The sequence below is a fragment of the Ambystoma mexicanum genome, chromosome 1p, assembly GCF_040938575.1.
Source record: "Ambystoma mexicanum isolate Mex_15411 chromosome 1p, UKY_AmexF1_1, whole genome shotgun sequence".
Lineage (NCBI taxonomy): Eukaryota > Metazoa > Chordata > Amphibia > Caudata > Ambystomatidae > Ambystoma > Ambystoma mexicanum.
The window spans coordinates 108,166,230-108,182,539 of NC_090921.1; the positions used below are offsets into that span (position 1 = coordinate 108,166,230).

General features: G+C 47.0%; 1 protein-coding gene across 1 annotated transcript in view; it reads left to right on the plus strand.

The window, feature by feature from the left end:
* Positions 1-15,964, plus strand: part of LOC138455578 (serine-rich adhesin for platelets-like) — a 37,738-nt gene extending 21,774 nt beyond the window's left edge. Inside the window, exon 3 of the mRNA XM_069607121.1 lies at positions 15,895-15,964. Coding sequence (XP_069463222.1) covers positions 15,895-15,964 — 70 coding nt within the window. The remainder of the gene's footprint in view (positions 1-15,894) is intronic.
* Positions 15,965-16,310: the final 346 nt, after the last annotated feature.

Sequence of the window (16,310 nt, forward strand, 5' to 3'; positions counted from 1 at the left end):
ACCCAATTGTTCCCTCGGAGACGATAACTGACGAAGAAAGGGGTGATCCCCATACTGCCCACCCCATGGTCACACGCTCAAAGAGTAAAAATACTTCCGCCATCTGAGCGCAAACCCCCCCCCATTGACTCCTAAGTACAGTTGTAACTAAAACTGAAGGACATTGCTTGCACCAATACACATGTAAACACGTGAATGTTCTCTTTTTTCTCTCGCACATACAGGAACTGCGTAATATTGTATTGTTAAGAAAAAGCTAATTAACAAGTTCAGTGTACAGGCGTAGATGGTGCTGCCAGACGATAACTACCCAGACGAATTGTCACACCAATTTGTATACGAAATAAAAAGGCCAACATACCTAAAAAGGAGAAGGGTACGTGTCTACTACACAGCCTTCCTCCTGGCCATAGAATATTACATGCCCCACCTCCGCCCATACTTGCCGGTCCTAAGAGACCGATCACTTAGAGTAGCGTGGGAGCAGCTCTTCGCCTGGGCACTGAATGACTACTTGATAGGGAGAGCTTAAAGGAAACAAAACTAACATTTAATAACGAGCACTTTTGAGAATTTTTAGGCGGGCAACTTTAACGTCACAAGAATACGCTGCCAGGACTGCAGCAAGGTAAGAGCAAAATGCCGGTGAGATTAGCATATGTAATAAAAATAATAGGGATTTTTATGATCACCGGGTTCTTGGCTGCCTCTGTCTGGCAGTACAGCTATGCTATCAATTTTATTGCTGCACCCAAACCTAATATACCCCCGTTCCCTGCTGCAACAGGTGTTACGTCAGGTGGTAATAGTAACATTGCACCCAAGCAAAATAGAGTTAAACGCAGCACATACTCAGACAATAAAGGTATTGATAATTATGTACAAGATTCAGCACACGTCACAAACAACATATGGTACCAGCACATGACCCGCATTGGTAAGCAGACAACTGAGGATAGCTGTTACGTTTGCTCATTAATACCATACGCCATGAGCGCTTCACGAACATTTGTTGCCACAGAAATAGATGAAAAGACAGCACAGTGCATAATATATTTGGCCCTGTTCCAAACGAAAGGAAGATTTCAAGGAACAGTAGTGCACATGACATGGAAAACACGAGACTCATACCCATATGAAAACAACTTCCTCAAGACCTATCTGAGTTATCACAAGACCAGTTTACATGCTGAAGCATTCAAATACATAACAAGTGGCCCTGCAAAAGGAGAAACAAAGAAGGTAACACTGTAGTATCTACCATGTGATTGGTACGCCACTGAAGTTCCGGGTAAACAAGGATGCTGGGAGAGGCCGCTACTGACGATAACAGGAAAGGTGTATCTGGACAACAGCTGGGAGATAGGAGTGATTGGCAGCAACATGGTAACAAAAGAAACTATCTCAACCATCGAGACACACAATCATCGATGTTGGACGACGTGGATCAAGTATGTACCAATGCTCACGTGGGTAGAAGAAGATGAAGACCCAATAACAATACTACCATTGACTGCGCCCAAAGTATGCTACCAGCATAAAGGAGAGGTGGACGTAGGATATAACACCAATTGTGCAAGCGTGATGGAGTTACCTGAGGGGGGAGCGGGAACAGCAGTAATAATGGACCATTATTGGGCCTGTGGAGAAAAGGCATATCATACACTGCCTCCCCTGTGGAATGGTGTGTGCACAATGGTACACGTCAATGTACCATCACTAGTGGTACCTAAGAAGCATGTCGATGTGGCGAAATTTCCTAAAATGGATGAAGGGGATAAGAGAAGAAAGAGATCTGCACCACTTCAGAAGGAGCAAGAGAACAGGACCAACAGCAATGATACTGTCCTAAATAGGAGAAAAAGACAAGGAGAGCCACTGACAGGAAATTACCTGTGGGGAAGGTCGGAAACGGAACTAACATCAATACCGCCAGAACACAGACTATTCAGCAGAGCAGCAATGTTCTTCTCCTCAATAATACATCCGGGACTGCAGGCATACGCAAACGCAAAATGGCTCCAAATAACCAGATGGGAACTAATGATGACCATCAATTCAACAGTAAATGGGTTCAACGCAATTAAAGAGGAGCTGCGAGCTGTAAGGATGGTAGCACTCCAGAACAGATATGTATTGGACCTTCTCACAGCAATGGAAGGAGGAGTTTGTGCAAAGATAGGACAATCTTGCTGCACGTTCATACCTGCCAACGATGCTGACAATGGTACACTGACAGAAGCAGTTTCACAATTGGCCCAGATGCACTCCAAAATGATGGATGAAAGTAACGGTGTAGACAAGGATAAGAGCTGGTTTTCACTATTATGGTCATGGATGCCATCTTGGCTGTCAGATGGACTGAAAATAATAGTGGGGTGTACTATTTTGGCTGGAGCTACTCTGATCATAATTAGATTTTGGAAGGCCCGGAAGGCACGCACGACTGACGAGTTGCTGGAAATGGTGGGAATGCACCCCTTAATGCCAGCAGATGACGGCCAGCATACAGGTGTGATAATACAAGAGAGGGAGAAGTTGCGCACCCAAATCATCACCAACCATCTAGACCCACCATCAGTGAAGATCGAGAACCCGAGGAACCCCAGGAGCTACATAGGAAGATGGGTATACTGTACTCCTGGAGGAACATGTGAATATATGTATTGGTCATTTGAAGATCATGTAAACCATTATGGACATCTCGGAGGGATAACTAAGATATGGAGGGTAAGAGGAGATAACGAGAAGGATATGTTTGTGGTCGACAAGTCGACCAGAGGGGGGACTGAAGTGGGAGAATGGAAGACCAGGCTCCCGTCCTTCACCTCTCGCGCTTGGCCTAGAGGGTCACGGCCCAGACACCCGCCGCGAGAAGAGTTTGTCCATTTACCAGACGACCAGGTACCCTGGTACAGGAACATACGGATGTGTCCATCTGCCTGCCCAGCAGCCCGCACTGGCCATGCCGACACCTGCGGCTCGGATCAGCTAGACTAAAATCCACACGTCGTTAGAGATGCCATGACGACCTAGACAACGGGAAGCACATCTGTACAAATATACACACTGAACATTTCCACACCAATCTACACGAAGAACATACTCAGTGCTCTGACGTAGGCGACAGGCATATTCACGGACGTGCATCTTTATTATTTTTACATAGGCTTTCAGAATGCAGAAATGCAAGACGCATCATGAACTCATCTATAACGCTTGCTCACGCTTCTCTTGAAACCCGTTACCACCATGAGGGGTATAATGGAAACACGATACTGGTCATGGAAATATATGCTATTATAACCTAAAAGCACCTATGCACCAAACGGACTACTTATGCACCAGGCCCGAGTAGGCCTCAAACAAGAGCTCCCGTGGACATTAACAAAGCAAGAGTCAGGTTGCTGATCCTGCAGAAAGAACCCGGTGGAGCAACCAGCCAAGGTCGCAATGTTGCAAACCCACATTCCAAGAACAAATCATCAAAGGCACGATGTTGCAACCTCGCACTCCGCGCCCCAACGATAAAGTCACGCCGGCAAATTAAACCAGACGCGCAGTAGAAAAAACAATATTAATTGTGCAGAATTCTGCCTCTTTCACGGTCCCTCCCCACGTGACCAAGCCGAACCTGACGAGATGCCAAAACCCAGGAGAGAAAAGGCGTCTGGGTCCCTCGCTACGAGACACAGGCCGATACACTTGAAAGGCTCAATGGACATCTGCTACAGTGGGAGCGGTCAGCCTTCCACCTATGAATAAATCCTCACATTGTCTGCACGTACCCATATTGAAACATTGTTGCAATCACAGGTACACCGAGAGATGGGAACAACGGTGGTCCCAGGCTGGGAAGCTCACGGGTGCACCAATCAGAACATGGGGCTCTTATCTCAGACGTCAGTAATATTAGCCAATCCTCAGGAGTCTTCATGTAACAATTCTTATGTATCTAATTGTAGGGACAACCCAGATATACCACCTGACTACACCTTGTCCACTAATATCATTCTCTATATGTGTACTATACTAACCCTACCACTCGAGCAACCAATTAAGAGTGGCGATAGGTTTTTTGTTAACTTTCTGAAGTGACGCAAGTAGCGCGTCATACTAAGGTAAAAAGGGCCTGCGAGCCCCACGATTGTGTGTGTGTCAGGACGAACGCGTGCGCTCCTTGACCCATCCCTGCCGTTTTGTCTAAATAAACAGCAGAGTCACCTTGCTCCTTGTGTGTGTCTCATACTCTATCTCATCTGGGATATACGGGAGGAGTTGGGGCCTCCCTGCCCGGAGGTCTGCGGACGGCCCGGCCGACCCCGGCAGAATTTCCCCCCGACAAAGGGTGGTGTCGAGGGAGGCCTTTTTTAAGAGTCGTGCGACCCAAGCTTCTTTGATGGAATTTGGCACTGTGAGAGAGGAAGAGCTGATACATTTAACAATGGTGAGAGTGAGGGGTTCTGTGCACATCTTGATGAGGCTGGCTGGGCGAATCTAAGTGATTTGCCCGCGGCTGAAAGTACCGCAGGCAAATCGTTCGCATGAGAAAGGTGGGAACTACCTAAAGTTTGCACCTTTCTCATGCACACACAACACACCCATAACACACCCCCACCCACACCCTCAGCACACCCCCACCCACACCCCCAACATAAACAAACCCCACTTACCTTCATCTTCATGCTGGGTTCCTGCAGCGCCAGTTCCCTTTCACTTCTGTGATCGGGAAAAGGCGCTGCAGGGTCCTTTTCTTTTTTTTTTGTTGTAATGGAAGGCTGCAGGGGTGTCCCCGGAAGCTCCCGCTCACTGTACCATGAAGTATAGTGAGCGGGACAATGCGGGGGACACCCCCGCAGCCCCTGTTTTGTTTTTTACAATGCTACCACCAAGGTTCGAACTTTTGGTGTTCGAACATTTGGTGATAGCATTTGTAGAACTTTTGGTCAATGCGACCATTTATTTTTGGTAATTTCGTCCTAAACCAGCTGGGCAGATGTCGCCTGTGCAGTTGGAAGCTTTGAGGCTATTGATGGTGGAGCACACACCTATCGGGGAGACGGGGAGAAAAGGAAAGGGGCGGGTCATGGGGCCCGGGGAGGCAATGGCTATGGGGATATCTGATTTAGTGATGGAGAGCAGAGATTTCCTGAGAATGGTTTGTCTCCGAGGTTGAGGGTTTTGTTCACCAGGGCTGATTTAACAAGGGAGGAGCAGGCTTTCTCTTTCGGAAAACCAGTGATAGGAGGGGCCAGGGCTTCAAAATCCTTGAGGATTTTACAGAGCTCTTTTGTATTAGAGCAGGCTTGACTAATTCGAGTGTTGTAGATGCTGGCTTTTGTGGTGATCATCGTTTTTTTATATGAGTTGTCAGTGTCGGTAAAAAAATTACTTTGTTGGTGGGGGTAGGGTTTTTTCTCCAGAGGTCTTCTTTGGCACGTTTGAGTTTGCGGAGGGAGGTTAATTCCTCTGTGAACTAGTTATGGTTGTTGTCTTTTTTTATGAGTTTTGAGGTTGACGTGCTGGTCTAGCCCACTGAGGAGAGCAGTGTTGTCGGCATTGAGAATGTCTTCGGGTCGCTAATGTCCCGTCACGACTCAATAGAGGCACAAATAGTGGGCTCCAAAAGGTACTGGGTTAGTTTGTAGGTGTGTCTAGTGGTGATGGGTGGACCCTAAAAGGGCCTGGGCCACATAGGCTATGGTGCGGGCCAGGGGCCACATATGCTATGTTATGTAGGGTGGTAGTATAGCACCTTACACCACTGTCAGATCATTTCACATGGCTGGGGATGAATGGAGTGGGAGGAGATGTAGGTAAAGAGGGAGGGGGAGGGAGAGGGAAGGAGACAACATAATGTTATGTTATGTTGGTTGCTTGCATAGTTCTTTACGCTGATGCAAGGCCATTCACAGTGGTGAAAGTAAAGGGGTGGGGGTAGCAGTGGAGGACTCAGCATGAGAAATTAAGTGCCAGTGCCCTAAAGGGGCTACACAGGGAGGGCACCTTGTTCTATGGGGAGGATAACTTGGCGACCCCATGTGAGGGTGGCCTTCAGTTTGAGGGTTCCCTGCTGAGCAGTCATTGGGCCCCACCAGTAACCTATTCAGCGCCTGAGTAGAGGTTCCTCATAAGGCTTGTCTGGGAATGACCCGCATTCACGCCACCCCTTTCCAAGCCCCCCCCCTCTTTCGGGTGGAGCAGTTGCCTACTCCATTTAGAATAAGGAGGGCGGCTGAACCCAGATAACACTGGGAACCGGAAATCTGGTCTTATGCCTGCACTCAGCAGTCCAGGACCGGAAGGGGAAGGAAACAAATTAGAAACAGTGAAGTGTGCAGGGGGGATTGCAGGGAAGGGGATGCTTAGGGTAGCAGGATTTCCCGGTCTTTTGGCACAGCAATCAGGCTCAGGCGAAGAGAAACACACAGGATGCGTGGCTGGGGGGCTGAGGCACATGGCACTGACCTGCAAGTAAAGGGCGAACTGCATGGCCATTTCTGATAGGATCCCTTGGATTTCCTGTGGCCATTCTGGATGCAGAGGATTTTTCACAAGGTCCCCAACACCCCAAAGGGCAGGAGGTGAACCCCACCACGATGTAACTTTAAGGTAGTGTTTGCTCCTGCCTGAAGTCAGGACTTCTTTTGTAATTCCCTGTCAGAAATTGAGTGGTCGTAGCCCTTCTTGATGGGGTCCCAGGAACCGAAATATTTTCTTTGCTCCCCAACAACCTTCTTTTATGCTCTGTACGTGCCACCTCATACAGAGAGTCAAAGAATGACTTTCTAGCACAGAGCTGTGTGGGAGACTCAAGTGGGCAAGGAGCACAGGACGCTATCAAAGAGCGTCATATCATAAGCTTCAATGATGCAATGATGGCTTACCTTTAAGTAGCTCAGTCTGAGCTCAAGACCAAATCCAGACAGAATCCTAATTACAATACGGTTAAGAAATAAAGAGCTTATGGTAAAAACGAGGGCTTAAAGTAAAGAATTGGCAAACCAGATCTCAGAAGAACATGGAAGAAATACCTTAAACTTGTCTGAGTGTTAGCCAATAGGGAACACACTTCAATGGATGTCCCTAGGTCCCCCGAAAAGCCCAAGGAAAGCTCTAAAAAGAGGAATATTAAAAACAGGCAATCCTAAAAATGCTCTTCTCACCCGAATCAGAAGTAAGACTGGGCAGCATTTGGATTGGTTGGCTTGCGTTATGGTGGATATACCTAGTGGACAAAGAAGTAATCCTAAAGTTTAGACAACTAACGTGAGAGTTGGTTGCTGGTGGTGTCCAAGACCCCAGATGGGCCAACCCATAGCCTACATTGAAGAAATCCGGCAGATGTGGATGAGCTGAATGGGAGAAACCATCTCTGAAGAAGGAGGGGTACCCAGTGCACATGGTGGCCTCTCCCGCCCAGGTTTCTAGATGTGGAAATCCTATAGTTCAGGATTTATCAGTAGGAGCCGCTGGCGGGGATGGGGATCTGATGGGCATCCTTTAGGGTTTTGCTGCCTCGATCAGGATTGAAGGAGGGAGGCTGCAATGAAGTGCCTTTAAGAGAGCGAAAAAGCGCAGAATGAGCGCTGCTGCAGGATTCTAAGGACATGCCTTCTTCAGATTGGCTCAGCAGTATTAGCACCTATCTTGGTGGGCCTGTGCAAGTCATTCTCTCATTTCTAAGGACTGGCCATAACAAATCAGTGGGTGGGGTGTACCTCACGTGCCTTCCTAGTGCTTTGGGCACAAACAGTGTAATAGCCTGAGGTCTCCACAAAGGCTGCACTCTCTAAGGATTATACTCGAGGGCCGGATGTCGTGTGAAAGAGGTGAATTTATTTATTTATTTATTGTTTGCTTGTTAGGCGCTTATACAGCAAATGAATTCTGTTTCAAAGCGCCCACAGCGCAGCATGGGGGGAACATGGGATTGAAGTACATTGAAAACACAAATATAAATACAGTGGGGTAAGGAACGAGCGAGCCTATGCCTTGTGAGTATTCAGAACGTGCAAGTGCAGCACGAAAGAGGGCAGTGGGGAAGGTGCTGGGGTGTCCATGCTCATGAGTGAGCCACAGATGAAGTGCAAGGTATGGTAAGTGCTATATGGCCTGGAGTTGCATTGGGTGGAAAAGTGTGAGTGCAGAGGGTGAGCCGAGGCAAGTACGGAAGGGTAGACATAAGCTGGGAAGATTGAATGTGAGAGGTCAGGGGTCCGAGGATGCATAAGAGCCCAGGACACCAATCACAGCAACTGTGAGATTAGCAGAGGAGGGACGAAGGGCAGGAGGAGGAAAAGAGGAAAGTCTTGAGGTGCTTTCGGAATTTAAGAAGGTCCTGCTCAAGATGTAGCAGGAGGGGGAGGCTGTTCCAAAGGAGGGATCCAGCTGAGGAAAGCGAACGACCTCCTGCTCTCTGTTTAGTGAAACGCTTTACACACAAGGAGTTGGTGCCAGAGGAACGTAGAGGTCTAGAAGGAGAGTCTTTTGAAAGAGAGAGTTGCAAATAGTGTGGTCCCGGGCCACAGACAGCCTTGTGGATGATGGAGAGGGATTTGCATTTGATCCATGCAGGAACCGGGAGTCAGTGAAGACTTTTTAGGGCAGGAGAGATGCGGTCCCTGGACCTAAGGCCAAGGATAAGTCTCGCTGCTCTAGTCTGGATTAGCTGAAGGGATCGCAGAGAGGAGGAAGGAAGGTTGAGAAGGAGACTATTGCAATAGTCAAGTCTGGAGAGAACCAGGGCTCTGGAAACATATAGATTCTGGGGGAAAGTGAGAAAAGAGAGAATTCCTTTAAGAAAGAAGAGTTGAAGTGGGATTCTAAGCAATGTCCTGAGTGTGAGGGAGGAAGGAGAGAGAGGAGTCAAAGATGAATCCAAGGGTTCTGGCGTCAGAAGAAGGAGCAGGGGGAGAGCCCATAGAGGGAGGCCAGAGAGAAGGCAAGACGGAGGGAGCAGTAGTCCCAATTGGTAGGATCTCGGTTTTGCTGGCATTGAGGCAGAGATCATTGGAAGTGCACCAGGCCTGGATGGCAGATAGGCAGTCAGGAATGAACAAGTGCAACAGCAGGAAGTCTGAAAAGAGTTGAGTGTCATCTGCATAACCCTGGAAGTTGGTGGAGAAGGAGGAGATGAGGAGCGCTAGCTGAGCAAGGTAGATGTTAGAGAGCTAGGGGGAGGATAGAACCCTGGGGGACACCACAGGTGGCGAATGATGTAGGAGAGGAGAAGGTGCCAAGGATGACTTGAGAAGAGCGTTCTGTTAGGAAAGAGGTCAGCCACTCTAGTGCCAGTTCCGAGATACCGTGGAGCCCTTGTATTAGGATGGAGTGGGTGTCAAAGGCAGAGGAGAGATCAAGTAGGATGAGGAGAGCTGGGTAGTTGGAGTCCAGGGATGCAAGCAGCTCTTCACAGGTGTTCAGAAGAGCAGATTCCATGCCTCTAGATGGTCCAAATCCAGACTGAGGGTCATGGAGACCACCAACGAGTTCAGTGTGCGAGTTGGGGCAAGGCCAGATTCTCCAGCAGTAACCCCAGGAAGGGGGTGAATGAAATGGGGCGGTAGGTGGCTGCACAGGTAGGGCCTGCTCAAGGTTTTTTCAGTAGAGGGTAAACAAGGGAGTACTTGAGGGAGGGGGAAAGATCCAGTGGCGAAAGAGTGGTTGGAGAAATTAGCGAGTGTGGGGGCTAGATAGCCAATGTTGTCTTTGATGGTTCTGAATGAGCAGGGATAAACCTGTTTGGAAGAAATCTTCATGGAGCGGACAACACTGGTAACTTCTTCAGGTGTGACATGGGCAGAAGGAGGAGGGTGAGGGGCCAAGGAAGGCAAGGGGGTGGGGGGCGGGTTTGGCAGTGTGTGACAAGGGTGTTCAGGATGTCCTGGGTTTTGATGGAAAACGTGTGTGGCAAGTGCATTGCAGAGGGCCTGGGATGGAAGAGGGGAGGAGGAGACTGCGGAAGGGTTGGCAAGTTCCTTGCAGATTTTGAGAAGTTCAGCCGTGTCATTGGATGCATCAGATGCCTGCGCATGAATGTGGGCCCTTTTCTTGGCCCAGGTGGAGAGTGTGTATTGCCTTTGGAGCAGGTGGCAGACCATGCATGGAGGCATGGGAATTTGGGGAAATGAAGGTGGCATCTGGTGCACTTGACAAAGTGGCGGCATGGGTCATTGCATCTAGCTTGTCGGTTTAAGGTATCATGGCCAGCAGTGGTGTGTGGATATCACACAGTTTCACTGATGGCGGTGTTGGTTGGCATCATAGTCGCCATGTTAGGACTGAGCCTGGTAGATGTGGTTTGTGCATTCCCGTAAAAGTGGGTAGAGGACGACTGGTGGCCTCACTTCAAGATGTGTGTTGCTTTTGGATTTGGAGAGAGAAACCGAAAGAGAGACATTCGTAACTAAGAAGCTACAAGAATGAGGCTTGGGAACCGATGTGCAACCAAGAACGTAGGCATTTAGATAAAGTTATCCAAGCGTATTCCTTATGGCTGAATCATTTATGCCACTCTGCCACAATGGATATACCCTAGGTTAAATTATGGGTTCCGGAAGTCCAGAAAGCCCAGGTGGGCAGGGTCTATGCAGTGTCTGACCTTTTAAGCAGACAATACTCAGACATGGCAGCAATGAGCCCAGTTGGTTATTCAGAAGCAGGATTCACATAGTTATTTAATCTCCTATCCCATTTTGGCATTTACGTTTGTGATCCCACTGTTTGAGAGGCATAATCCTAATACATTTCCAGTCAGTTAATACAGGTTCTTTTTGTGATGCCAATTGTTTGTCTGTGCCAGGGTTCTTTTAGAACTGGCCCCCAGATATTTTGGGCTACAACTCCCATCCGTCCTAGCCAGGAGCCCGACTGTCCAGAGAACAGTGAGGGATCATGGTATTCATGGTGAGGGATCATGGTATTCATGGTGAGGGATCATGGTATTGGATCATGGTATTCATGGTGAGGGATCATGGTATTCATGGTGAGGGATCATGGTATTCATGGTGAGGGATCATGGTATTCATGGTGAGGGATCATGGCATTCATGGTGAGGGATCATGGTATTGGATCATGGTATTCATGGTGAGGGATCATGGTATTCATGGTGAGGGATCATGGCATTCATGGTGAGGGATCATGGCATTCATGGTGAGGGATCATGGTATTGGATCATGGTATTCATGGTGAGGGATCATGGTATTCATGGTGAGGGATTATGGTATTCATGGTGAGGGATCATGACATTCATGGTGAGGGATCATGGTATTGGATCATGGTATTCATGGTGAGGGATCATGGTATTCATGGTGAGGGATCATGGCATTCATGGTGAGGGATCATGGTATTGGATCATGGTATTCATGGTGAGGGATCATGGTATTCATGGTGAGGGATCATGGTATTGGATCATGGCATTCATGGTGAGGGATCATGGTATTCATGGTGAGGGATCATGGTATTGGATCGTGGTATTCATGGTGAGGGATCATGGTATTCATGGTGAGGGATCATGGTATTCATGGTGAGGGATCATGGTATTCATGGTGAGGGATCATGGTATTCATGGTGAGGGATCATGGTATTCATGGTGAGGGATCATGGTATTGGATCATGGTATTCATGGTGAGGGATCATGGCATTCATGGTGAGGGATCATGGTATTCATGGTGAGGGATCATGGTATTCATGGTGAGGGATCATGGTATTCATGGTGAGGGATCATGGTATTCATGGTGAGGGATCATGGCATTCATGGTGAGGGATCATGGTATTCATGGTGAGGGATCATGGTATTCATGGTGAGGGATCATGGTATTCATGGTGAGGGATCATGGTATTCATGGTGAGGCATCATGGCATTCATGGTGAGGGATCATGGTATTCATGGTGAGGGATCATGGTATTCATGGTGAGGGATCATGGCATTCATGGTGAGGGATCATGGTATTCATGGTGAGGGATCATGGTATTCATGGTGAGGGATCATGGTATTCATGGTGAGGGATCATGGTATTCATGGTTCAACACTCCTGAAGAGTCACAGGTTTTAGACCTGTGGCTTTTTCCGTGTCTTCCACACTTTCATTATGTGTTTGATAGCTACTATCAACGATCAATCTATCCATCCGATATTCGACCGGGCAACCGCACATCTACCGGACTTAGATAACAATATAGACGAAGAAGGCAGACGAGGAAAAGCTATACCCATTATTAGGTCCAACCTATCCAGAATATCTTATCCTTTTCCTTTTGATTGGTAATATTCTGACGTCCTTTCGAGCCACAACCGTTTCCTACGACGCGCTTCCCATCTCCTGCGTATACCACCTTTCGAACACCATTTGGAGAGTTTGATGATCATGTCGGGTCCTAAAGAGTCATGGCCATATTTCATATATTTCTAGAATTATTCTCTTTATATGTCTTGATAACTAAATTGCCTATTTGGATGTTTTCTTGATTTATTATCACTCTTTTCTGAAACATCAGAGCTAAGTACATGATTGTTTTTGTAATGGTTGCATAAGTATCATTACCAGCAAAAACATCAAAGTATTAGTTTTGCAAGATGGGTGCTAAATCATTTCCTCTCTTGGGCCATGGTTGGATCCTGACACAGTGTTGGCCTTATAGAAGTGGCCATCTCTTTCGTGTTTACTTGGGTTTCACATTTTAATAGACAGTTTATTCAGAACTATTTGCAGTAAGTATCCTTGCAAGATAACTTATCTATTAAAGAAGAATTTGATTAGGGCTTTCGTTAGGATGAAAAACCTAAAAAGGCTCTTTGGTTACTCAAGGCTCCTTTAGTTTCTAGCCCTATGTTGCGTAATTCTCATACTTCAAATCCATTCATAGTGAGGCCCATGCTTCAGGAAAGGCTGTATCAGCCCGGCTTCATCTGCTGTTTTAAGATCATGACCCAGCCCTTGTGAAACAAACAAATCAATTATCAGACATTTACAAATATTATTAAATAAGTACTTTCATTTGATGTATACTTGTTATTGTGTACCATCTGTTGTGTTGCCTGGTGTTAATGGATGGGGTAGTCAGTGGGACCATGACCCTCACCGCTGTGTGATGCTGGAACCAGATCATTTATCTAGCCCGTAACTCTAGTTCCCCTGTCCCTTTAAGGAATAGTTAGGTCTGTGGAAAGCTGTAAAACCTTAGTGAGATCCACACCGCGGTCCCCTCCGGAAATGGACCCTAATGAAAAGAGCATGCAGAAATCTCTCGAGTACTGGGAAACATAGTTAGGGTTCAGAGGGAGGCCCGGATTGAGGAGCAGAAGTGGTTACTATCGGAGTGAGTGAGAAAGTGGTCCACTCTGCATCATAGTGAGTATGCACACCACGGAAGGCATCCATTAGACCCAGGGGAGCTAAATGAGCAGGACCTGTGACTCAAATCCCAGCAACTGGTACTATTATCCCTTGCAGCTGCACCTACTCATATGCAGGATGGCTCAAAGGGTGGAACAATTCCTGTAAGCCTAGTGGGCAGTTTTGCAGGGCTGTTGGGTGGCCAGGAGTTGACAAGCGTGTTGCAGAGATGCTTGGAGACAGCGAGTGGAAAAGGTGGACATTGAACATATAGGGGCAGTGGAAGGAGTGAAGAGAAATGTGGATGAAGAAAGGAGAGAAGAGGTGGTGGAAGCAGTGATGAGCTTGATGAGCTTGATGGCTGGAGAAAAGAGGTGAGATGAGGTTGCAGGGCTGAGAAGTGAGATTGGGAAGAAAGCATTTAGAAGGAGTTGGGTGGTGGCAGGGGCAGGAGGAGGAAGAAGGAAGGTGGCAGGAGCTTTAAAGGAGAAGAGGAGATGAAGGCGAGACCACCACGATGAGGATTGGAGGAACAAGAAAAGGCTGGAGGAAACCTCACAAATAGCATCATGAGCTACTGAAGGTCCTCACAGGGAGAATGTGAAGAGTGACAAAATCCTCCACTCTCTGATGCTGGTGTACCAGGTGAGACCACTCAAGAGGCTAGGAGCTAATCCAAGCTAGAGGATGATGGGTCGGGTGGGTATGGGGAGAATCCCCTGGAACACTCCCTTGGTTCCAGTGACATGGAACAGCAAAGTCTTACGGAATCATCACTACATATACCACTTCCCCTTATGAAAGGGCTCCTTTGCTTTATCTTGCCCAGAATATGGATGTGGTCATCTATAGAGGCAGTCTGCATGCAATTCTGGTTCCCAGGGACATGTTCTATAACATATTCATATTCCTGAAGCCTCATGCTTAGTCTTGCTAGCCTCGGTGAGTCCCTTGCCATGTCTTTTTCTGTTAGCACCTCTGCAAGAGTTTGTGGTTGATGCAGAAAACTACTCTGTGCCCCCAAATATACTTACGAAAAAGTGTGGCTCCCCAACAACATGCTAGCAATTTGAATGTTATGTCTGAGCATCTTAATTCCAATTCTGTGTCTTCCCTTGATATTTTCCACAACTTCAATTCTCTGGCACAATACAACACCCACGCCATTGCTGCTAGCATCCACTGTGATAATGGAGGGATGGTTTACCATGTACCCCGCCACCCCTCTTGACTATTTGCTGCGTTAGAATTCCCTCAATTTTTTCCGATACTACTCTCTCTCATTCCACCTCCCAATTAAAGTTGACCCCCTTTTTCATTAGTTGACTTAATGGATATGTGATGGCTGCAAACATGGGTATGAATGTGCTGTACAACTCTGCCAGGTTAAGGAAACACCTTAATTATCTTTCGTTTAGTGGAGCGGGGCAACTTTGACTGCCTTCAATAACCCTTGCTTTTGCCTGTAGCATGCCTACTGATGGTGGGATCCAGGTACTCCTTTTCTTCTGTTCTGAACCTGCATTTGTTTGCTGCAATGATGAGGCCTTGGTCTCTTTGCAAATTTTAAATGTTCAATCTTACTGTCCATTTCCAAATATTAAGATCTCCTCTTGGTCAACTAGTACTCCTTCAAGGCCTCATAGCAAATGTGTTATGAAGCACTTGAAAACTGCTTTGGCTGTCACTTGCCTGAATGCAGAATCAGAATGCTCTGAATGGGGTGATTAACAACAAGAAAGGCCTGCTCTTTTCGAGTTGGGGAAACTAGTGATAGGTTGCCAATGTAGTGAAGGTGTCAGCATCCTTGCTTCAATTAAGCATAGCTGAAATAATGGGCATCAGAAATCTATGCAGAATGATGTGTTCACTGAGGTCCACGCACATCCTGATTTTGCCATTGGTATTGTGCACCATGACTACAGGGGCCAGCCTCTGCACTCAGGAGTTTTCAAATAGTTGCTCTCTCACCTAATGCTGTATCTCGGGTTCAAGTTCTTCTCATATGGAAAAGAGGGTATTCCTGACCTTATGAGACATGGGTTTGGCCCCCATGTTTAGTTTAACTTACTGGATGTACCACTTGAAACACCTAGTTTTGGATGAGAAGACCTCTGGGAAATTGTCCTCCACCTTTGACTCCTTTGTCCAAACTGCTAGTTCTTGTTCCTAGTGATTATATTAAGGCAACCTTAGTCCTTCCAACCAAACACATATATGCCTTTCTCTGCCACATGCTTTCTGAAAACTGCCTTATGGCCCTTGAACTCAGCAACTACTTGGGTGACCCCCACCAGCCTTTTCTGGGGTCCTTCAAACCTTCTTGGGTCATTCACATCAGGTTTGCATAGGATAGTCTTCAGGCCCAGGTTTTTAAGTCTCTCCCATGTTTTCTGTGATACTATGGTTTTGGAGAACAGGGGTCAGTGAAGCACTTTACCATAATCGCTTGATTTCTCTTTGGCAATTAAGGTATGTTTCCAACTTCACATGTGTTCTGGATCTGATTCAGTAGAATTCTGTAGATTGTTTACACTCTTTTTCATTCTTCATGTAGCTGTGAAATGATGTCACAATTCACAAATTTGTATCCTAAGGACGGGCAGAATGTAGAGTTTGCAAAGTAACCCATGCCCCGACATTAAGGATTTCAATTTCGCCATGTCTGATGGCAGGCCCCTTACTTTCCTGGGTCATGTAATGAGGGATGATCTTCTTTTCCTGCATTTATTTTCTTTCGCCTCTCTTTCCCATCTGCCTTCCCTTGCTCCTTTATGGCATTGACTGTGGCCATGACTTTTTTTCATTACTTTTGGACGTGGTTCTGTAGGTTCAACCTTTTTTGGCAATAGTTATCTCTTCTAGCACCGGTTTCTGCTTATCCAAAGCCACTCTTGGGTTATAGGACTTTCAGTATGTATCATAATTTGGTTTTGGATCCGTTCTTCTGGAGGAGAACTGGTACCAAACTGA